General features: G+C 47.1%; 2 protein-coding genes across 8 annotated transcripts in view; one reads left to right on the plus strand and one right to left on the minus strand.

Annotated features, from left to right (window-relative positions):
• Positions 1-679: 679 nt before the first annotated feature.
• Positions 680-12260, minus strand: MRPL14 (mitochondrial ribosomal protein L14). Of its 3 annotated transcripts, NM_001245239.1 has the most exon segments (5): positions 680-1044; positions 1047-1048; positions 1051-1342; positions 3688-3774; positions 11663-11705. In NM_001245239.1, coding segments are annotated over 4 exon segments (444 nt in total). In that variant the 5' UTR covers positions 3762-3774; positions 11663-11705; the 3' UTR covers positions 680-968.
• TMEM63B (transmembrane protein 63B) overlaps positions 11794-24011 on the plus strand; it is a 49358-nt gene continuing 37140 nt past the window's right edge. For 2 of the 5 annotated variants that reach the window (XM_030268581.4, XM_072927288.1), the window contains exons 1-2: positions 11796-11932; positions 15179-15278. The gene's annotated coding sequence lies outside the window, so the exon portion shown is untranslated. Of the gene's footprint in view, positions 11933-15178; positions 15279-24011 lie in introns of all 5 variants that reach the window. The other 3 variants (XM_030268580.4, XM_072927287.1, XM_072927286.1) reach the window with 2 other exon arrangements.

Here is a 24011-nt window from a genome sequence, read left to right on the forward strand (position 1 = left end):
GTCTAGGAGCACTCTGCACTGATGTCCCTTCACGAGTCATGAGCACCAGGTTTCTCTGCTCAGCTCCATAGAAAAGCAGCTCTTTGGCTCCTGGATCCCAAGCAGTCTTGAAAGCAAGAGTGGCATTTGCCCATTGCTGTGCCTAAACTTACGAAACTGGACAACAGCCAACCTCACCTTGGGCCAACAGCCCACTAAAAATGATGTCCAACAACAGTCCCAAGAAGCAGTCCAAAAGGAAGCTTCTTTCTGTGGTCTTTTCAATCTGAACCCAGCCCTTGCATTAATCTGAGAACACAGTTTTCAGGGGTTGGTCAGGTGGACAGCACAGGCTGCATCTCAGCTCACCCTTTGGCTCCCCCTTCAGCTCCCCTTCCTACTTCTGCTTCCCAGTCTCTGCTATGCCCTGTTCAAGCACACACCGCTGACAGATGTCGCAGGCCACTGTGCCCTCCTGATTCTAATTGTTCCTAAATACTTCTCTTAGGCAAAGACAGAAACTAATCTTTTTCTTGAATGTGCCCAAAGCACCCATAGTTCATTATGTATCTCTCCTACTCTATTACTTGTGAATCCATTTTGTAGACCCCCAGTATGACCGGGCCAGGAATTACGTCTTGTTCTTGGGGAACCAGGAAAGGCAGAAATAGGGAAAAGAGAACATAAGCAATACAGCACAGGGATTTTCATGTTCTCATTTTACTGATGACAGACCAGAATAACACCACAGGAGGAATAAGGATGAAGGACTGTTTCCCAAACATACTGCAGGTATTCTGTGAAATAAATCAACCTTCTTTTGGAGAAAAAGAAACTATTTCAATATTTAAATTAGTTGCTTGAAATTCTTAAAAGGGAAGAGATGTTCTTGATGAACATCAGCTTTTTCATGTTTCACTAGTTTCTGGAAAAGGACCAAGGAACAGCTACTGCATGTAAGGATATAAAAAGATTGCTGAAGACCTCTCTTAGCATTTATACAAAGTTGCGGGCAATGGCCAATACTTTGGAGAACTCGCCCTCTCTTCTTCGCAGTGTATAGGGTATTGGTGTTCTTATTCTAGTCCCTATCGGATTTCCATTATCTTCTATGAGTACCACATTGTTGGAATCAAACTTAGGCGTCATGGTGGGACCAGGCATCTTGTGCCCTACAATTAAAGCCTTCTTCTTTTCTCCTTTGATAGCCAGAAGGATCTTATCTCCAACTTTGCCAACTCCAGTCTTGTTATACACGTGGATACATTTTGGTGGCCGGTGGTACGGCGTGTTCCCCAAGGTGCTGTTGTCTACCACTCGCACGCGTGTTAGCTTCTGTATTGCTTGACATGCTCCAGTGATGCTATCAAAAGACAGAAGAGAATGAGAGACAGATCTCCTCAATAATCCTTGGGGGAGCAAAGGCAAACACAGAACAGAATCTTATCATAACACAAGCCACTCAGAAGGCACCAGCAATGAATATAGACCATATGGGCGACACACTGACTGCATTCAATGTGCTCTTTGAAAGCCAGATGCTACTTTGGGCATTGCACATTCTTTACTAAATATCAAATATAAAATGACCTTTCTACTCCAAAACACAACTAAAAGATGGCATGAAGAGTGGCTTGTGTATCATGGGCTTTTTAGCAACTGCAGATGATGCAGCTTCAATCTACAAGCAAAAAAATGTGCTCACTTCTGTTTCAAACAGCCTGCAGGAAGCTAAGACTCAGGTCAGGCTCTTTCAATCTTGCACACAGTACCCAGCACTAAGGACTTTTATGATCAACCTTCCTTTCACTGACATCTGTGAGTCTCAGAGTTTATTTTGTTCTCAGTAAGACCTCTGAGGTCCTGCTGTGGCTGTACTACACTGTTCCCAACTAGAATCTAAGACATCACCACCTTCCCCCTGTGGAAGGAATCCAGAGAGACAGTCTCTTCTGTATGCTTGCTTTGTGGGAGTAAGAAACAACATAAATAAACTGCACAATACTAATTGTTAGGTCTGACTCTGAATATTCTTGGGAACAGCAGGAACATACTACCTTAGAGAAACCATTATTCTTTTATTCAGTGAGCTCAAACCCAACTGATTTGTTGCTTGTCTTCAAATGACACCCAAACACAGACCATTGGAAAAGCAGGAAGATCCTCTCTGCTGCTGAACAACTGCTTTGCAATGAGGTACTAGAACCATGCTGGCCAGAGCTGCAGGAATGCCAACCTGCTGCCAGCTGAACTACTCAGTGACAGCATATGGAGGCAACATAACCATTCATCTTGTTTTTCAGAAGTGTGTGAAGTAAATAGGGACCATTATCCCCTCTTGAAGAGGAAAGGCCTGTATTTGCAAAAGTACCTAAAATATGAGCATGCACACCAAATGTGGTGTGGACATCATTTCAAGCAGGAATTTTTACACACTGTGAAGAAGGACAGTGGAGTCAATCTGCATTAGTCCAACTACTGCAGAGGTCAAGCACCGCCTTTCAAGATGTTCCTCACAGTAGAGGCCTACTTTAGCTTTCCTCTCTCTCAGAGAAGTCACTAATCTCTGCAACCAGCCATGCCATCCCATCCAGTCCCATCCCATCTCTGTCCTCTGCCCGCCATCTGTGGCTGCACAACAAGGAAAACAGAAGGGAGGAGGCTGGAAAAAGAGAAGTGTTGTCACAGGAAGGAGCAGGGAAAACCTCAGTGGGACCAAGTGTATAACACAGCAGTAGCAAATAGATATAAATGTGACTGCCCAGGAACCACTAGATAAGAATAATCGCACTAGGAGAACTTTTTATTTCCCTTTTTTCTTGATTTTTATCACAGTCTTGGAGGAATATTCCACAAAGAAAAGGTCTCCCCATTAAGTTTTCTGAAGTCCTGTTGACCTCTATGGACTGGATTTCACCTCCCCGTCACTGTCACTTATACATGCATTAAATGTATGCTGGCCAATGCTCTCATGCAGCCCACTTAAAGAGAAAGCCAGAAAGACCTGGATACCTCCTTGAGATAGTTCCCAGGACTAGCACACAACCTAGCCCTAAGCATGTCTTAATCCTCCCTCTAGACCACAATCCTGGGAATGACTATTCTCATCCTTGAAACTGAAGCACTGACCCTTCAAAGAGTTAGAGATTCCCCAAACTGGCAGAGTGTACTGTGGGATTAAGCGCTAAGATTTGTGCAAGGCATTGTAAAATATGAAGTCCATAAATTTAAAACTTTAAATGCCTAGAGCAAGAAACAAAAGAAAAATAACAAAATAGACATTGTTAAAATATGAGAAAGTAATTTTTCAGATTATTTTTATTTTAAATAAATGACAAACTCTTGAATATTTTTGAGCACTGTAATTTGTTCTGCATCAGTAGGAGCTCGCTGTTGTTTTTCTGGTTTTTTTTTTTTGCACTTGCATGAGAAACACACTTTCAAGTTCTACTTGCAGGCCCATATATCGCTGTCAGAAGGCCTAAAAGCCTCCTTACACACATATGAAAATGCAGAATGCCAGGAACCTGCAAATGGAGTGTCTGGGCTCACTTTTCAACCTATGAAAGGACAACTGTAAGATTTTTTTTTATTATTTTATTATCCTTTTGAATTACAAATGCTTTATCCTATTCTTGATTAACTTAACAGCATCTCTTTCAACTGTGAAACATTCTGAAGAAAACAAAAGCAAAACTTAAAAGTTACCTGAACTGTCGTTGGATCACAGCACTGTTTAGATGGGTTAAAGATAAACCAATTCGTCTATTCAAGAGAGCCATTTGGTAACCACCCCTGCATAAGAAACAAAAGAATTATTAACTCTCGAAAATGGACAGAATTTGGTTTGCTTTCTTTCCTTTACATGAACCACACACTAGGGCCTCAGCACCTATTTAGATGCTGCAATCCACAGGACACAGAGTGCTAGCAGCAGCTGTAGCACACTACAGCAGATCTACAACCCCTGCCTGAATTCAGGAGGAAATGTAATTCAGACACATATACTACAAAGCTGGATTCAGTATCCTAGTTTGCAGTTTCCTAGACACAGAGGTAAGGGCCCTTCTGCATGTTCTGTGAATCACATAACAAGAACCAGGTTTTGAGAATTTCAGATGTGAACTGGCTTAGAGGCTATAATGCCCAGAAAAAGCCATCATGGTTACTTGTTAAAAGCTACGAAGGTTACCTACAAAACCAAGCAAAAAGCCAAATAACTTACAGACTGGCATCACAGCTTCAAGAAACAATTTGCCAGACAAGAAACAAGTCAGAGTTCCATTGGTGAGGGCACGCTCTCTCTTAGCATACAAAGGGGTTAAGCAGCCTGTTACAAGACCACAGTCTTGGCCTGTTCAGGCTGCCCAGAGAAAATAGTTCCCAGTACCTTTACAGCTCTCACTCCATGCTGCTGTACGCTGTACACCATGCTGACTGCAGCAGAGCTGGGTTACAAGCGTAACTTCCGACTGAGAACCACACCCTATCTATTCCCTGCCTACGTCTGTGGCAGTTCCCTAACCTCATTCTGTCAGACTGACTGGGACCAGCTTGCATGCTCAGTCACAAAGGCTTATCTGAACCCAGATCACTTTCCCAAACATCATTAGGAAGTGATGACCCAGGTGGTTACGCTGGCAGATCCAAGTGAAGGGAGGAAATAACACAGACCTAGAGCCAGGCCTCTTTCAGGCCAGCTCAGGTACAGCTAAGACTTTCCACCTTACTGCAACTACTACCGTGTGACACAGCTTGCTGGGACCTTGGCAGAGTAACCAACACGTGCTCTGCTTCTCTCCTTTCAAAAGCAAACACTAGAAATCCATTGACCTCATCTCTCTCTGACAGTTCTGATGAGTTTTGGACCAAACTATAGTAATACACTATAAAGCCTTTATTTTTAACTTTTTTTAAAAAAAAAATAAAGCTGAGTTAACTTTTCTAGGGGAAAAAAATATGCACAGAGCCTTCAAATAGACAATGTCAAAGCTCTTAATACTAAATCTTATCTCCCTTTTTTATTATTTTTTTTCTAATATGTTTGCTTACTTGGGGATGTATGTAAGTTCTAGGGTTTGCAGTTGTTCTACAAAGCAAGTGTTACCTGAGAGCATGATGAAAAGCACAGGACATATGCACCACAGCAGTTTTGAGTAGTACTACCTGAGCAAAGCACAGGTGGCAAACCATCTCTGTCAAACAGGCAAGCTTGGAAAAGAACAGCAACAGCCAAACCTTACGTTTATTTACTTAAAAAAAAAAAAAAAAAACCACAACCACTTTTCTGTGGGGTAGATGATCAGCAAATTAGTCGAGGGCTTACCCACTGTCTCATCTGTGCAATGAGACTCCAAAAAGGCTGTGTTTATGCCATGTCGGAACCCAAAATGTCCCTCAGACATTTTTAGAGGTTCCAGGCCTTGGTCAGAAGCATTTTAGACCCTGGCAAGCAGCTGAAAACAACTGTGATTTTGAGTTTGAACCATGGAATGAATTACCAACTTTGAGGGTGGAACAAGCAGTCACAGAATGTTAGATGGTATAGTAAAAGTAGTCACAAATTAGAGGGTAAAATTTTTTAGTGTTGTACAGGGGGGTTTTAGTACCTGTACAGCGGGGTTTTCACTTTGTACAGGGGGGTCAGGAGTTCTAAGATGGAGGAAAGTGGTCCTTATCTTATTCTTCCTCCTTCTTCTTCCTTACCTCCATGTTCTTGGTGATGTTGGCATTCACAGATTGGTTTAGAGTAGAAAAGCACATTGTAACGTAGATAGTAGGTATTGGGGAAAATCTATAAACATATAGTACGTAATATATCATATAAAAGATAGTAGCAGCTTTGGGCGGGGAGAGAGACGATGAAGACACCGGACAGTGAGGGTGTCAGGAGAGTGTGTACCTCTGCCTGGGCCGCAGACCAAAGCAGCCGCAGCGGGCGAGGACAATCTTTTAGATAGCTAGCAATAAACTACCTTGAGACCGGACAACAAGAGGCTGTGGAGTTTTTCTTTGGAAGCGCGGGTTGGAGGACAGACTTTACCACCACACGAGAGCCCCAAATCAATCCCGGGGTTCTCACAATGCCACATGTCCTTACCTAGCTGTGTGATCCTAACGACAGTAATGCCCCGCTGCATTTACAGTGCTGCTGGCAACCAAGATCCAATACCTGGCCTTGCTGCTGCTCAGATTTCTGAGCAAGTTCAACTATGCTGACTTGCTTTAAGCCCACTGTCTGCCTGTGTCCTGTGCTGCACAGGGTGTGCTGTCTCCCCATGTGAAACTCGAACTTGGTGGGTAGTAATGCTCCTACTTCCTCACAAAGAGCCTTTGGATCCCTCTACAAAACCCAAAAAAGCAGCAGCAAGTTGGGCTCTCTGTTGTCTTTCATGGACACTTCTTGGGGAGTTCAGATAGCACTGTCACCCCCATCTCTATTTCCTAGCAGGCATGGTAGCCTTGGTGGCTGGAGAAGACTCATCCTCACTGTTACAACAGGAGGGGTCTGTGTGCTCATGACAAGGCAGGCACAGCTGCAGGCTCTGCCTGCTGTCAAGGGGACAGCAGCATCAGGACCAGCATAGCCAGATGTGCTTAAAGCACATCTAAAATGTGCTAAACTGTTGCATAAACTCTGAACTCACTCATGGCTCCTGGAAGAATTCACTGTTTGTTTCTACCCCGTAGCAGCAGTGAAGGTTTGAAGTTACAAAACTGCCAGCGGAAGCATCAACAGCATTAAGTGTCCAAGGACTGTTTACTTTTTCAGATGACTCAGTATCCCCTTCTTAGCTAAGAATTATTCCTAAGCATATTAAGATGTGTCACAAGGTAAGAAATTTCTCATGATTGATTATTTGGTATGAAGCATCCTGTTAGCAACTGAGTAAACTGGGGGGATGCTTCCAATTAGCAGGAGGGTTCAGGGTGGAGGGAAAAGAATGCATTTATGGCATGAAGAACACCATTCAAGTGTGCAAGTGTGTTCACAAAGAGTGAATCACAACTTCAGCTATTGTAATGTGCCAGTTTCCTTCCTAGAAGGAACAGCTAACAGTCTGGGTCTGATTCCAGGTGCTTCTCAACCAGACCCAGTCCCAATTTGATCCCTCTGTGGCTGTGAACTTCATCTCTCCAGCCCTGAGTTTCCCCCTATGGAGTTGCTAACTGCTAAACAATTAAACTTTGAAGGGTACAGAAGCTGTTCACTCTGCCACACTTGGTGCTGCCACATGAATGCTCCTAAGCTGGTGCCAAAATAGAAGAGCTTCTATAAATCGATTACAGTCATCAGTCCCAGTGCCTCCAGCACTTTTCTCCTTCCCAGCACACGTTGCCTCACACCAGGGGCCCTTAAAAAGGCTCAGAAGAAGCTGTACTTAGGCATGGGGAATGTGTATGATCCAAGTATGCCTCTGAAAGTAGCTCTCCCCAGGTCACCAGGTTTCAGTGCTCCCAGGTGTATGGGAAGAGTAACCCTGTAACCTTCAAACACAGCAAAATTTGTAAGAATTCCCAGAAGTCTGCCATTGGTACTACCCAACTGATACAGGCAGGAGCACACTCCAAAATACCCTGGACAGACAAAACACCACCACTTGCTTAGTACTTAGTCACTAATACACTCCTGACCAAGGATTTATCTTTGAAGGGGGTTTTGGAGGTCATCTAGTCCAATCTCCTGCTCAAGCAGGATTAATTTCCAAGTTTTTCAAGCTAGGCAAGAGCAGTATTTAAACAGACACTATCCTAAAATGAGAAGCCTCAAAGGCAACTATTGGTATAACATTGACCACGCATAGCTGCACCAAAGCAGCAATAAAGAACCATGAGAGGAATCTCTTGCTGTTTCTAAGCTGCTGACCCTAATTTCTGGTAGTGGCTTTATCTCATGAAAATCACAGTCACAGAGACACTTTGCCCCTCTCTACGTATCTGTTAAAAGTTATCACAGACCTTAGACAAGAGCTCAAAGTAACATTCAGAAAAGGGTGAGGAATTTGTTAATCAAATATTCACTAAAATGACCCTTTTTCTACTTCACTGAATATCTTTTGAGCATGCAGTAACCTGCTACTGCAAATACTCTTCTCAAGGGCCCTTCAGCCTTACCCCATTCAATGCAAAAGACTGACATAACATTTCAGCACTGCTCAACAAAGAAACTCTTCACCAGTTAAAAACGTATGGAAGTTATTTACCCTCTGCACCATTTTCAAGGGCTCTAGCTATCACCTTCAGAGGTTTTCCTTAATATTAAAAACTAACTTGTATTTGCTGCAATCTCGAGTGGCTTTTGAATGGAGAAATTCTCGGAAGTTTCATCCCAGCTAATAAAATTGGGAAATACAACAGATACATGTACACTATGTTCACCAAATGCATGCAAATGCATGAGTAGACCCCCTCAGGGAACTGATACAGAGCAAGGGCATGTGCCAGACAAGGAAGACAGGTTACATACTCACTTTAAATGAACATCAGGGCACACAGCACGAAGAAAGGAAGCCCTGTGTCCCCCCAACACACACTTCCATCACCTCCCTTATGCTGGCTTTAGTACTTATGTAAATCAGTCAGTTTTCAGCTAGCTCAGTTTCTTGATCCAGCTCAGCCTGAAGGCACATGAACACTGCTGCAAAGGAATGTGGCACAACACAAGACTGGGACTTCTCCCACTGGCAGCCTTATGTGGTGACATTATCTCCAAAGAAACACCAGGAGACTTGGACAAGAAAAGAATCTCTTGTCATTTCAGCAAGAACACTGGTGTGCCACACAGGAATGGTCTGCATGAATCTGCTCTACTAATACATCCATGGGAGCACTGAAAAGGTCTGCATCTGAACAGTCCAGAAGGCAGTGCAACAGCTCTGACCAAGTTCTTACCAGTGGTGTACACCCTAAAAAACAGACAAGGCACCATTCTTACCCTGCCTGCATCCTAGAGTAAATGTAATTTTAAAGAGTGCTGTTACTTGGCAATCCAGCAGTACTTTCCTTTTTAATCACAAGTTTTGGAACTAACCCCTCCTCCCTATATTGCCAAGATCTCTAATTCTATAATCATTCAGCTATTCCTTTTCCTTCTTTCTGTTGCAAACTCATCCACACAGACAGGCCCCATGGAAAACGGATGTTGCAAAGCACCTGCTGAGGCCAACTACCCAAAGCCTGCTGTCAAAACCAAGGAAACCAGGTAAAAATATTCTTCACTTTTATAGCAGTGACCTGATCTGCACAGCCAAACAGTGGGGACAAACATCACCATTATTCCTTTAAAAGATCAAAACAGACATGCTTCAGGCAGCATAAAGATTTGAACTGCATCTGTCATCCATCATTAAAACTCTCCAAAATAAATAAACTCAAGAAATAAAGTCAAGACAGTACATGCAATGCAAAGGCCTAAACCCCTACTCTGCCAGTGCAGGTCTATTTATAGACCCTCTGCCACAGTGAGCTGCAGGAGCCAACTGTGAACTAGGGGACTCAATCTATTCACAGCTCTCCTCCTAAAGGAAACAATGTGATTAAGGGCTGCGAGTGTTAAAAACACACAAGATATTCATTACCAAGACATAATTGGTTTTACATTAATAGCAAACAAAAAGACCAGGATTTACAAAGAGGAATTAAGTCTTTTTTAAATCTGTTTATGAACAGGATTAGCTATTAAACAGGATATTTACTGATCTAAGTTACCAACAGAAACTCATTACAGGTACATCTGTTAACAACTTTGAAGCAAAACACACTAACTTCATTTTCCAGACCACGATCAGGAATGGCAGATAACAAAAGAGCTGCACACCTTTAAAATAAAACTACTTTTGACATTTTAAGTATCCAAAAGTCACAACTCTAAAGTACTTATTGTCCTAATATCTGAATATCTAAAATCATCCTATATATTCATGTTCACAGCACTGTACTAAAAAAGGGATGGGTTATTCCCAGTGCACCAGCAGAAAATTAAGTTACAGAGAGGACAACTATCGGTGTGAAGTCAAAGGAAATGAGCAGCATGGCAGGTACTGGATTAGCCCCAGTTCTCTCTGGTGGGCCTGTGGGGTTTGAGGTGAAGCCAAGAAAGGCCCCTCCATGTCCCTGCCTTTTGGGAATCACATGTGAATTCAGATAACTGCCCACACCTTCCTCATTTTACACAGCTATCACCTCTCAAATGTCTTATCACTGATTTCAAAAGTATTGAAGTTTCAAGAGCAGGACAATGGTGGAAAGCCACAAGACCAGATTTGGTTCCCAGCCCCGATCTGGGTGGCCAGGCCTCAACCAGTAAGGTGCAATCACAACCCAGACAGCAGTAACCTCACTGGGGGGAGCTGTGGCAAGGACAAGAAGGAAGAGAAGATGTATAGCTGTGTCTCAACCATGAAAAAACGTCAGGAACAACTGACCTAGGCTAGCTGTTCACAGACTGTATTGGCTCTAGGTCTACCTGATGAAGCTGTACCAGAAAAGAATGCCTAATGCTGTCAGAATTCAGGCTTAAGAGAAACATGACCTGGAAACAAAGGCATGCTCGCATTACAAGGCACTACAGAGCTACCTGTAGCTTTAGTGGCATAAGCCTCATTTCTCTCTTAGAAACTTCCCTTAACTCATTCCCTCTCAGTCCAAACAAGACCCTCTCAGGCAAGCCTGGAGCTCTGGAACCAGACAAGCCTACAGACCCCAGATGAGCATCTGTGTCCTGCTGCTAAAAAACGCTGGCTTGCCCACCTGTTTTTACTACAAAGATTAAGTTATTCATGCTTTTAAGAAATATGCCATAAAGTCTTTTCCTGCAATTTCTTCCCCTTACTCACTGGGCCTCCAAAAGAGGTTTCTGAAGAATAACCAGGAAAGCACAGGCTAGCACCCACACTTCCCAAGCCCCCATGACACATGCGAGTAAATGCCACTCTTGTCAGGACACAGGAATTTTGGACTAACTTTGCTGCATGACTACTCGTACCCACAAAAGCCTAACCCCAGCATCGCAGCCCCACACGAATTCTGAGCAATAAACTCTCTGAACATGCAGGAACTTCAGAAGAGTGTCCTCCCTCTCTCCCAGGCCAGAGGCACGGACGGCAGTCCAGGCGGAGTCCAGCGCGTAAGCGACACAAAGGCTCCAGCTTCCAGCTGCTTTCGCGCGATGTCACCACCCTGTGCCGCCCTGCGTGCCACTCGAACTCGCGCCGTGCATCTTCGGCGACAGCGTGTCTCCGTCCCTCCAGAGCAGCAGCTCATGCTCAGGGTTCACGCGTTGCAAGCCCTGTGCACAGAGCACCAGGGACACCTGCAATCGGCTCCCTCCAAGGCATGGGTCGGGACCCGGGGGCAAGGAGGGCCCGGCCAGCCCCGGGGCCCACATGCGAGCATGGCAGCGCCACAGCCCCAGCACGTGGGGGCTGAGAGGGGCCGTCCGCGCCCCGAGACGTTCAGCCACAGGGCCGTGTGAGGGCCCGGTGCTGGCCCCGGGGAAAAGGCAGCACGCCGGAACAGGCCGGCCCGGCGGCGGGGCAAGGCCGGGTACCGGGCCTGCTGGGCGCTGCGGTACCCAGCTAGGCTACCCTGCGCTGCACTCCCAGCGCCCAGTCCATCCCAGTTCATCCCATCCCGTCCCATCGCGTCCCGTCCCGCCGCTCGCGCCCCAGGCCCCAGCGCGCACCTCCGCCCGCAGCGCGCGCGCCCTACCGCCCAACGCAACCCCCGTGCGCACGCGCGGCACCGCGGCACCACGGCACCGCCCCCGCCACTGCGCGCCCCGCCCACCGCCGGGGCCCCGCCCCTCGCCGAGCGCAGCCGAACCGAACCGAGCTGGGCCGAGCCCAGCGGTCGTCGCTCGCTGCCGAGGGCGGCGGAGACAGCGCGGTACCGCAGCGCCTGGCCCGGCCCGGGGAGAGCCCGTCCGCGCTTGACACGGGGTAAAGAGCCGCCGGTAAGTGGGCGGGAGCTGGGGTACTGCGGGGCGCCGGGGCCGCGGCTTCTCTAGGCCTGGAGGGATTTTGCCGGCGGGGATGGGGGGTCCGCGGCGGCTCCTCAGGCCGCGCTGAGGGCGGGCCGGGCCGGGCGCGCGGCCGTTGCGCCGAGCCCGCGGCGGAGGCGGCCGGGGCCGGGGCCGGGGGCGCCGCTGCCATCTTGGGGCGGAGCGGGGCGGGGGGCGCGCCCGGCGCGGCGCCCGTAGAGCGGCGTGGGCCGCCCGCCGCCCCCGGGCCGCCCGGTTTTCCTTTTGTCCTCCGGGGTCCCGTCATTTGCCGTCCCTCGCCTCGGCTGCTGATGGGTAACTGGGTTTGTGCACTTCGGGGGTCGACGGACCCCTGCCCGCGGCGCGCCCGTCTCTTGTGCAGTCGGCGCTTTTGTGCGTGTTCGGGCTCGGAGAGCCGCCTGCCCGCCCCCCGCCGCTCCTGCAGGCACAGCTGTGAAGCGGAGCAGCAGAGTGGCAGGAGGGATGTTCCAAGGGTGGTGGGAGTAGCGCGTAGGGTTCTGATATTGCCCTGCTTATCCTCCCCTGGAATACTTAACAAAGGGCTATCGGATACAGCTCATGCCCGTGGCCGGATAACCAAGCAGTCCCTTTTTGCTCTTGTCTCGGTCGCCAATCCCTCCACATCAGCAAGCCGTGTTTTTTTCCTCCTGCTGTAGAGTGCACCCTTTATGTAGCTACCTGCTGGAGGGGGCATCACGCCAAAAATCTGCAATGTGGCTGCAGTCAGCCCGGTGTTCTCAGCAGGTTTCGTAGCTCTCAGCTAGATGGAGAGCAGGTGTTTTGGCAATTTGTGGTTCTGGGCACCTCCCTCCCTTGCTCCTCTCTATAGCAGAAGTTAGAAACAGAAAGCCTGTTTATGCGTAGTCCTAGAGGAGTCCCCTCTGTCCTGGATTTGTCTGTTACTGTGAAAGTGTCCTGCTCCGTAGTGTCATTCTCTGAAGGAAGCACACACAGAAGGCCATGGGCTGTGGGGCAGGAGCATCTCATTAGTGGTGGTTGCAAAGCTGCTGAAGGGTTGCAAGGCTCAGGTGCCTTTTGGGTGGTGCTGCCGATGCCCTACCTGAGTGTGGGACAGAGCCTTTGCGAGTGCATGGCAGGGACCAGTACCCTTCCCCTCCAAACAATCACACTGTACAGTCTCTAATAGCGTTTATTACTCTTAATGCTTCTGAGAGAGCGCAGAGCTGACCACTCAGCTGTAACTGACTCCAGGAGGACTCCATTCAACCAGAAATAGCAAAGCATTACTTCTAATGACTGCAATTATCTGGTATCTACTGAGGAAGGCCTTTTTCATCTTGAGCCTTTTAGTTGTAGGAATACGCTATCTTTATGGGGAGAGAAGTCCATTCTGCAGTCTTCACCTGGCTACCATAAGAGCAAAATAAACCTGAAAGAATGTGCCTTTGAGGGGATTGGGAAGAGGCTCTGGTTTGACTCATAAGTATGTTTTGTTGCAATAAGTTTGCTCTATTTTTGTCTGTTCCTGTCTTTGGTAACCTTGGAAGGAACTGAAGCTACTGTATTTTCTGGGGGTGTCAGTTTTCATGTCAAGAAGACATCACCACAAGGCTTTCCAGTGCTCCATTTTCTTGCCCTTTGACTGAAGTGTAGTATAACTATCCTGAATTGTTCTGAAGCCATGAGTTGAGCCAAGAAAAGAAAAATCCTGAGTGTGCTTCTAGTTTGCGTGGGGGTTTATTTTTTTTCTTTCTTTCTGGTCTTAAAATATCCTTGGTTATATTTTTCAGCTTTCTGCAGTAATAAAGTGGGCTAGGAACTTGCTTGAAGGGGTTTTTATATTGTTAATATGGAAAAAAAATCTTAATGAAATCTCTTCATTTTGGGAACTAGAACTTCGAGAAAATCACAGGTAGCCTGAGGTTTGCAATAAAAGTTTGAAAGCTGGCAGTGCCCAGGCCCTGTTTTTTTTGTCTGTTGCTAATTGCACTTCGCCTGAGCCTCTGGTCACTGGGAGCCTCACAGCATCCTGCCAGCAGCTCCTCTGCCACCTGCCTCTCCACACCAAGGTGCATCCCCAGCCTGCCTCCTTTCTCTGAGTGCCCCAGCACCATCCTGGTGGCCAGGGTAAGGCTGTGTGCTGAAAATCCAAGGACTGCAGGCAACACCTCCCGCTCCCACCCAAGACAGTTGGGACCTGTGTCATCTGACGTGAAGCCTGCGCAGCCGTGTGGTGCCTGGGGAGGGAGGAGGCTCTGGTGTAGGATACTCCGTGTGTGCTGTGTGTTGCAGACAGCGCTGGTTATGGATCCTGTGGCTGATTTGCATATCAGAACATCTGAGAGCTCTACCGTGGGTAGGGATGGGCAAGGATGATAAGGCTTGGTGGAGGCTGGGACTGGATCTTTCCCGTGGCTTTTTGTGGTGCACAGATGAGACAAGATGATGGGAATGTTTGGAAAATGGAGTTTTGTCTCCATGTCCTTGAATGACAGGACCATAAAGGCTTTTTTAATCTAGCAGCTGTTTCCAGAAGGTGGGAATCAAGGAATTCTTGGTAACAGTCCCTTAGGCTGCTCCTTCCCTGCCTCCTCCTGCCACTGAGAGCTTGCTGGGTATCCCACAGTGTCAAGCCCTGCAGATGCACACACACACACACCCCCTCTGCCCCATCATCCGGCAGCTCCTGCAGTAAATGGCCAGTGTGCCAGCCTGCTGCTTGTTCTCCACGCTGTCTCTCACACAAGGAGCCAGAGGCCTTGCTTGGAGCCTCAAAGCAAAGGGGCAGATTTCCTACTGCCTGAACTGGCTCTGCAGGGTCTTGGGTCTTTCATGATAGCTCAGGAGGTGTTGGGGAGGGGGGACAGGGAATGGCAGAGCCTTGAATGGGCTATGGCCTCTGAGATACTGAATGAGTCAGAGGAAGGTTTGGCTATGTCTGATCTCAATAAAGCTGTCTGTTCTTCCTCCTGGCTCTGGAAATGAACCTGGGGAGCTTCAAGCTTGCTTGCAGGCTGAGCTGGAAACTGAAATGCAGGTTTCCAGGAAGGGAGAGAGGTGGGGGTCCCTGTGTCCCTCTGCCACTTTGATCTCAGCAAGTGTGTTGCTGGTCCTGATGCTCTAGCTCCAAAGGACTGCACCATGAGGCGGGTGGCCTGAAGGTAGCTCTGTGTTCGTTGTGGGAGTGCCTGCTGCCTGCAACTGCAGTCCTCATCCTCTTTCCTGTGCCCTGTACAGCTCAGGTTCTTACTGGGATGGACCCCTCGCCTTCCTATCCATGAGCTGATTTGTGCAGGACCTGCCTTGAGCACAGCCTTCATCTGTCAGAAGCATTCTGGTGAGTTGGGGGGCAGGCCTGATGCATTGCCTAAAAAGGAGGAAAACAAAAATCAAGGAATGAGGAAGAAATGCATCTGTATCTATGCATTTTGGAACAGAGAGAGGGTGAGATTTGCGAAGTCACTGCCAAGCTTGTAGAGAAAAGGATTGCAGTATAAAATGGCTTTTCTCTGAGCCTGCAGGCCTGTGGTTGGCACTGCCTTCTCAGTTCATGTCTTTCCAGCATGGAGCTGGGTGTCTGCCCTCTGCTCCAAATACAGATTAGCTGCAGGAAGCCTGAGGCTGGCTTGCTATGAGAGATGCAGAATCCTTTCCTGCATGTTTCTATGCACAGCACTCGCTGTCCTTTACAGGGCTATGTTTGCGTGCCCCCTATGTGTTCCTTGAACATGATTGCTAAGCAGTCCTGGAAAGGCTTCTGTTCTCCCCTTGGCTCTTGCATGTTGATATTAACTGCCTGCCATTCTCCCTCTTCTGTTTTCACCTCCCCTCCTTCACTCCTTCTTAAAGCCAGGTAGCGGAATAGAAATGGTTTCCCTGTATCCCAGTGGTCTTGTCAGGCCAAACTCTTGGAGTGGCTATACAGTTTATATGGGCAAGATAAGCGTCCTGCTGGCATAGCCCACTACATCTGAGCAAGGTCTCCTGTTCTTGATGTGCTTTGGTCTAACTTGATGGCAGCAGCCTCTGCCCACATGGTTATTGTGCTGGGAAGAGAGAGAGCTGTTCTTTTACGCATGCTGTTTTTCCCCAGAGAAATTGGCTGTTGGTAGTACAGGTCTGGCTTAAGGTTTTGAAGATTTCCATTTCTGTTGGCTGTTTGTGCTGTTGCATTAAAGAAAGGGCTGGATCTCTTTAAGAGCTGTGTGTTAGAAAGGCGACACATTGCATCAGCACAGGAGAAAGCAGTCACAGGCAGGATTCATGCTGCCTGTTTTCAGTGTGTTCTGCTATTGCTGTTCTGAACCACCACAGCCATGCTACCTCTGAGCAGCAAGCTGGAAAATCTCCCTGCCTTTCTCTGTCTGGAAGAGTGACTGCTGCAGACCTTTCCTGTGTGTCTGTTCACTCTCACTCCCTGGAAGGAAGTATGCTCCCAACCTTCCCTGGGTGTACTCATCGCCTCTGTACCCCTGTAATTTTTTGTGCAGAGGAGTTGCTTGCTTCCCCTTCCGAAGCAGTGCTCTCTCATGTTTCTGTGCAGGTCTCTGTTCCCATCTTATTGCAGAGGATCACTCTGCAGACAGCTAGCTGCCACCAGTGATATGACCTTTGGCTCTGCTGCCATGTGGTGTTGCCTGTGGGGACGTGTTGCGCTTTCTCCTGTTGGCCTGCATGGAAGAACTGTTCTGATGGGCTCCCTTAAATCATCCACCTGTCTCCTGATGTGTTGCTGACATGGGTCAGGGGAGTGTGCTATTCTTACAAGTGCAATTTTGCGCAAGAATGCATTTGGTGGGAGAGTTGTGTGCTGGCCTGGTCCTGCTTTTGACAGATAAATGGTGGCCTTTAGTAGACTTTGTTTCAGGTCCCTTCAAAGTCGGAGACAATTTTGGCATGATCTTGTACTTAGAAGAAACTGAGATGGCAACAGGCTTTGTCTTCTGCTTGAAGAAATTATCACATCTGACGATTTCTGCTGGAGGGCAGAAAGCACCTGGCACGGACTGGGGAGGGTCTCTGAAGATGGCCTCAGGATTCTTGTGCTCTTGAGACAAAAATATAGTGTCTTTGGGTCCCAAGGGAGATCTTAAAAGGGATTCATCCTTCATCTCCCTGTGCTTATGGCCTACACTCCCTTATGTGAAGCCGTTGAGTTTTAGAGATTCTCAGGTGATGCTGGTAAAGCTGACATCAAGCATATACAAGTGGGTGGTTTGGTTTTCCTGGGCTCTAAGTCCATGCTTGAGGCATAGACCTGGAAATGAGTTATTACCGTGTGTCTGCTGAGCTGCGGTTGCTGCCCAAGGACTTGCTATTACTCACAACACAGAAAAGGCAACTTGAGCTGGCATTAGTCACAAAGTTATAAATCTGGGAGGAAGGAACTGGGTTTGCGGTGGATGTGAAACTTGGTGTGAACTCCCAGCTATGGCAGAAGGAGCTGATGCAGCTCTTGGATAGAAGTACTTAGCTCCTGCAGGTGTGGAAAAGAAAAACAAATAAAATGTGACAGTAAGAGCTCTGTCTTCACCTTGCGAACAAGATCAGGGGTGATGAGTTAATTCTAAAAAGCAAATCCAAGCACAAATCAGAATAGGTGACAAGACTGTTTTTTTGGTAAATTAGATGTGGTCATATGGGCAAAGCCTTATGAAATTTCCCTGAAAGTACTTCTACTAAGGCAACTTTTGCATGGTGAGCAGCCACCAGAGAAAACATCTGGTGAAGGGACTGTCCAAGGTTTTATCCCTTGAAATACAAGGGGAAAAAATGGGACTACATCCAGTCTGTCTTAATAAGGTAGAATAAACAGTTAGTGTTTATTCTCTTAGGGAGGTGGGAGAATATGCCAGTTAAAAATCACCAGCATCCATTTGTCTGGAACGTAGTGCATCCAGTTGGTCGATACCCATGCCTTAGATGTTGGCCTGCTTGCAGGTGAGCAGGGCAATGGATAGAGGTAATAGATCTTGACTGAAGTCAGCCAGCTCAGTGACCCAGGGGTAAGCCTTGTAAACAAATGGGAAAGGAGAAGGAGATAGGAAGCATGCCCCGTGTAGACCCTCAACTAATGGCAAAATTGTATTCAAGAGAGTTTCTACCTGATAAAGAAGCCCTAGCTAGGCAGGCAGGCGAAGATAACGGAATTGGCAGAATTTGAGGATTGAGGATTAATGCTCTTCTGGGGAGCAGAAAAACACAAGGAAAGCCTTGTGCCAGGCTGAGTTAGGAGTGACGCTCTAAGCTGCAGGAAGCAATTAGTGCTGTCCTGAACTGAGATGAGGTGTTGCTGAAGGGCCAGGCTCAGATACAGGGACACCTCTTGGAGAAGAATGTGTGCAAACAAGAGGCTATGCAGCAAAGCAATAGAAATTAAGATCTTTAGAAATCAGATGTGGGAGGAAGGATGAGAAGAACTGTCAGAAGGGCTGTGTAGCCTGAGTAAGAAAAGGTGGAGGAGGGAACTTTGTGGTCTTTAAGAATGTACAGCAATGTACATTTTTAGAAGACTGTAGTTGTAATGAAGATGGGTCAGGAAGTTGCTTTACCTGTAATTAGGGAGTTCAGACTTTATGATTCCCTGTAATATCAGTTGGGATAGTGAAGCAGAAATAGAGGCTATCTTGAAGGGCTTTTTTGGGGAGTTGGGGTGTATATGTTAGTTTTGGAAGATATTAGGTAAAAGTCTAGATATGGATTACTTGCAACTGGCTGTGCTTCAAGTAAAGAATCTTCACAGACTGTTGATTGTTGAGGCCCCCTCAAGCCTGGCAGTTGTAAGAAACATTTTACACCTGGAAAGGCAGCAATGAGTAGCCCTAAGAATGAGACTCTACTGCTGTAGATGGTGCTGGGCACATTGATACTAAAATACACTGTGTAAATCCAATGTTGGCGCTCAGAAAAGGCTGCTGAAAAACTGGAGAGAGTGCAGAAAAGTTACAGTATTAGTCTGAGGCCTGAAGAGATAGATTTATGGTGAGAAACATAAGGAGATGAATCTGCTTATCCAATCAAGGCAGCGATGAAGGTGAGGCTTGGTTATCCTGCTTAAGCATAACATATGACTGTGTATCATTAGCTTGGTAGAGTAGAAATGCTAGGCTATGAAGAGTGGCGAAAAAACATATGGTGGGATGCTGGAACTGCGGTCACCTTCAGAGCTGTGCAGCTAGCTCTGCCTTCTCCTCTTGTACATGTGGAGGTCTTTGCCTGTTACTTTTTCAGTGCACCTCTGTTCTCTGGGTTTCTTTGTTCTCCTTGCCTGTTGCTCCTTAGTATCTAAGGACTTTTGTTGCAACTCCTCTACCTTATGAGGAGACAGCTCCAGTAAAACAAAGCACTCACCTGGCCCCATCTTATATAGGGTGATTCCCTACAAACCTACACACATTCTCTGTGCATGTGCCTCTGGAATTGTTTCCTACCTCTCCTTGTCACATCCTATTATCTGCCTCTGATTTGTAGCATCCCTTCTCCTGTGGTGCCCAGCTACTTTGCCAAACAGGTACTTGGAGCAGCCAGCACCTAACACCTCTCCAAACTCAGCACCCTAGCCAGTGAAAATGGTTAATGAAACCAAAGACGACCCTTGCCTCTGGTTCCTGACAGTCTGTAATGCAGTGCTTTGTCATTTTGAGCTACTAGTTTATTTAGGGTCATTATGCCTGTTTTCAGTCTGTGAGGTGATGTTTCTTCCTTACTGCATCCACAATTTCCCTTTCACCCACTAACACTGTAATGCTGTTAAAAATAAAAATGATCCACTGAGCCTGACAGGATGCATCCCTTGTAAATCCCTGCTGCATAGTGCTCCTGGAATCTCAGGCTGTCTTCACGTTGCAAATTGCAAAGCTAGTAGATAGATCCTGACTATGGTTTCAAGTCAGGGAAGGCAAATGCTTTGATATGCTTTAAGCAAAACCGGGGGAAAACCCCCAGCATTTCACTTTTTTATTTTGTTTTCTTCAAAGCTTTGTTCCATTTGATGAGAGCAGAGCTCTGGTTTGTAGGGAATAATGCCAGTAAGCCTTTGTGTTTTCATCTGGAGAGTTGATTGCTACAGGGTGGAACAGCTGAAGTTGCTCCAGGAGAGTCTTGTGGAGTAGGAGCCATAGCTCAGCTTTCCTGTGGTGGATATGGAATGAGGGATGCACCTTTGCAAATCAAAGGTTTAAAGGCATGGTATGGTGGCACTATTTGAGCATGGTCTGGGCCATGTCTCTGGGGTGCATTAGGTGTCTCCTGCAGCTTCTGGCCTGCTTGATGTGTAGGACTGCCTGTTTTGATTGCTCTGACAATACATTATTTTAGCATAAAATGCTCCTGCTTCTAAAGTCTGGTTTTATTCCACCACCTTAAAACACTGAGAAGCAGTTTTGCCAGTATAACTGCACCTCCATCAATAGACTTATGCCTGTGGAGACATGTTGATTGCTTGGGTCTTTGCCTCTGTGTCTGACACAGCTGTGCTTGCAGATGTGTCTGGGGGTAGCTAGATGTGAAAGATCAAATAGAATCTTTAGGTGGAGCTTGCAAATCTGGGGAAGAGAAGAGATGGGTCAAAGTAGAGGAGGTGGGCAGTTTTGATGAGCCTCTTTTCAGAATACATGGGGCTGAGTGGAAGCGCGTGTCTGGTAAATAGAGAACAAAGCAGGATCATTCCATCATTCTTACTGTACTCTATCCAGCTTCTCCTTGGAGCAGGAGTTGGATAGAGCAGCATTGGCTGTACCAAAAGAGGGGAAATGATGGCTTAATTTTTAGCTTTTATATTTTTCAGATTCTGTGCTGCTTTAATGTGTAGTTCTGAGCTTCATATTAGGTGTTGGTAAGCTCTCTTCACAAAGTAGCTAGACAAAACAATTCATTTTCTAGCTTGGGACCAAGGACAGCCTATACAAGTTTCAGGCCCAAGAGCATAAACAATGGTGGACTGAAGAGAGAAAACAAGAAGGATGGGACTTCATAATCTGAAGCTGTAATTGAAAATTTAACTCCAATATGCAAATTGACCAACACTTACGAAAGCGTGAGACCTCATGACTGGTTGTCCATCTTGGGTCCTCTTGGATGTAGCCATGACGAGGCTCTTGTACTGCCCAAGGTGTATCCATTGAGGCCTTTTAATAAATACCTACTTTATTCTTTAACTCTGTCTGGTCTCTGTTCTAGGTTAGCCTTCTTAAGGCATCAGGACAGCATAGGCGGAGGTGGCTTTGCTATTTGAATGGTAGCACATATATTCTGTCTTAAGTTGTTTGCACTGCATTTCTTGGAACAAGAAAATAAAATTTTAAACCTGTTTGGTGAAAGTCCAACCCTTCCAAGCAGTGGTACAGGTAGGGCTGCGTGTTGTAGCTGAATAGGTGTGTGGGCTAGAAACTCCCAGCCTAGTCCTGAAAAACTATTGCAGGGTGGTGAGCCTGTCTGCCCTGGAGCAAAGATGCCCACCTGCTCTTCCCTCTGTTCCCTTCTCTTCCCTCTGGTTGTCTCCAACTGTCAGTCATCCTTATCATCCTCTAATTGCCTTGCAGCCCAGTCTACCATATCAGAGCATCCTTTGACTTGCAATGAACATTTCTGATTGAGAAACCTGCCCCTTCTACCAACTCCTCCTTTCTGAGCTGGCTCTGGAGACTCCAGGAGCTCTGGGCCAACACTCTCCTATCCCAGCACCAGGGCTTTCCTGCCTTGTTATTCCTGCTCTGCCTTCCCACTTAGACAGGTGTACATTTTCATACCTTTTTTGCCTGCAGGAGTCTCCTGGCATGTGGATTTCAGGATAAGAGCGAGTGCAACTCAGATGTGGCTGGAGAGCAGTGGTTTGGTGTTGGGATTTTTGTTTCTTGGGTTGTTTTGTTGGGGGTTTTTTATCTGCCCGTACTTCTTAAAGTATGTGTGTTAGAGATGGCAGAACATGAACTGCTGTCCCATTGCTTGGTAAGTGAGTAGGCAAAAGAAGGTCCAGGAGGAAGACCTGCTGGTACAGGTTGCTGCCTGAAGTGCTGGAGGAGAAACTTCCCATTCCTTCCCATACTGTGGTACCAAAGCAAAAACCAGAGGGAATAGTCAAGATATGGTTTCCACTGTCATAATGTGATGATTGTAAATGCCAGGGGGAAAGAAAAATGGACAGGCATATGTGCTGTCTCTGTTGACAGCCCCCACGGGGCTGGGGACTGGCCTTTCTCTAACATAAATTTAAAACCTACCTCTCCAGGTAGGAGAGAACTAAAGGACAAAATGTGACAGTGATGACAGGTGGCAGATAGCAGGAGGAGATATTTAATAGCTGCATGAGGTGTAGAATGAAGATGGGGAGTGGGAGCTGGGATCACTGAGCAGAGCAGCCTTGCTCCACCCAAAGGTGGATGCTTCATGCAGACAGGAGAGGCTGTGCAGGAGCTGGCATTAGGTCCCGTGACTCAGACTAGAGATGGATGGGGAATGTTTTATTCCCTCTTTCTCATTTTTTTGTGTTAAACTTGCAGCTGGGTGCCACTGCATGCGCCCTGGAGGGCAGGAAACATACCTGGTCCTGGAGAGCCTAAGCGGTGACCTTGGATGGAAAATTAAACTAACAGTGGCAAAGCTTTGCAAGGTGTGCTGCTGCCCACCTGGGCATCTCCCTGTCTGCTTGGAGCTGACCAAGCAGTGTGAAGCTTTTGCTCTTGCTGTTACTCTGTCAAGCAGCTGGGAAACCGTCCAAAAACATGTTTGGTTTTAATCCTGTGGCTAGTTCCATGACAGGTGTTGCCCATCCAGGAGAGGGGTAAATTCTCAAGCCAGAGCAGAATAGAGGACAGCAGGGCAGTGACAGCTCCCTGCTACTTTCCTGGACTTTAACAATAGGAGCAGAGGTCCGTTGCTGCAAGACATACCCTTTACTCCTGGTAATTCAACTGGGATTTCAGCTGACTCTAGGTGAGAGTGCAGGCAGCAACAAAGTGCTGCTAGTATGTATCATCTGGAAAGTGGATTGTCTTGCCAGTTGCTGGAAATTAGCTGCGTTTTCTCCCTGGGAGGAGTTGGGTGTGATTCTGATGATCAGAGGCATGGGTCATATCAGCAGCATACATGTAGTCATGCAGCCATTCAGGGTGGGATGCACAGCACAGGCAGGTTCTCCTGTGCTGTGGATCCATGTTGGTTCACTGCTGCTCTCTAAAGCAGAGTGTTGTCTCCCCTCACCCTGTGTCTTGGAGTGGTGGGTATACCAGAGGCAGGCTGGGTGCATGGTTGGTAGCAGCAGGGAGTGAGTCAGTGCTGGGGCGGGTGAATCCGTGCTGGGAGGAGCAGGTGGGCAGGGGTGAGGATGACCGGGAGCTGCTACATGGACATGTGGGAAGCTGGCATAGAGTGGGCACCCAGCAATGGGTACAGGGGTGAACCAGGAGGATGAACGGAGCAAAGCATGTCCTAGGCATGGGCAAAGTTGCTGGTGCCTTAACCTCTGGTGGTGCATAGAATGCAGAAGTCTGCATCCCTGTTGATCCATGCTGAAGGGATGGTACACAAAGGTAAGCTGAGTGGATGGCTTATAGCCAAAACTTGTAATACAGTTGTCCAGCAGTTCCTGGACCCTATGTGTGACGATATCCTGTGCTCCAGTCAGACCTCTGGACTCCAAGTCTTGGCTGAGCATGCACTAGAAGTCAGCTGAGGCTTTCTGGTAAAGACCCTGACACCAACCCTCTCTTGCCTATTAGGAAAGGTTAAAGACTCAGAAATTGATCCAGCCTGCTTAATGTAAATATGCATTCTAGTCAGCCCATTTGGAACTGGTAAGTGCTGTGGCATAGAAGACAAATCTGGGGAAGGCAGCCAGGAGGTCCATTATGAGTTTGGTAGGATGGAAGAGGTATTAGCTATTTGAGGGCAGGAAAGCATTAACTTTCTCAAAGATGGAGAGGAAAATGGAAAATGTGAGGTTCTGAAAATTAGCCTGGCATCATGAGATGGCTGGATGCAGCCAGGAGGGAAAAATGGAAAATGCAGTGGTGGCTCTAGAAAGAGTCAGGGTCTGACACTGGTTGTTTTGCCTGGAGGGGCTTCAAGAATCTGA

This window comes from Taeniopygia guttata, chromosome 3, assembly GCF_048771995.1.
Source record: "Taeniopygia guttata chromosome 3, bTaeGut7.mat, whole genome shotgun sequence".
In the NCBI taxonomy this organism is placed as follows: Eukaryota; Metazoa; Chordata; class Aves; order Passeriformes; family Estrildidae; genus Taeniopygia; species Taeniopygia guttata.

Coding starts and splice junctions, on each gene's coding strand:
- MRPL14 (XM_030267247.4), bottom strand. CDS start 12,245: ATGACGGGACCCCGGAGGACAAAAGGAAAACCGGGCGGCCCGGGGGCG. Junction 3,775..11,688: donor CACGGGGGTTGCGTTGGGCG/GTAGGGCGCGCG, acceptor TTTCTTATGCAG/GGGTGGTTACCAAATGGCTC. Junction 1,343..3,687: donor GTGATCCAACGACAGTTCAG/GTAACTTTTAAG, acceptor GTCTTTTGATAG/CATCACTGGAGCATGTCAAG.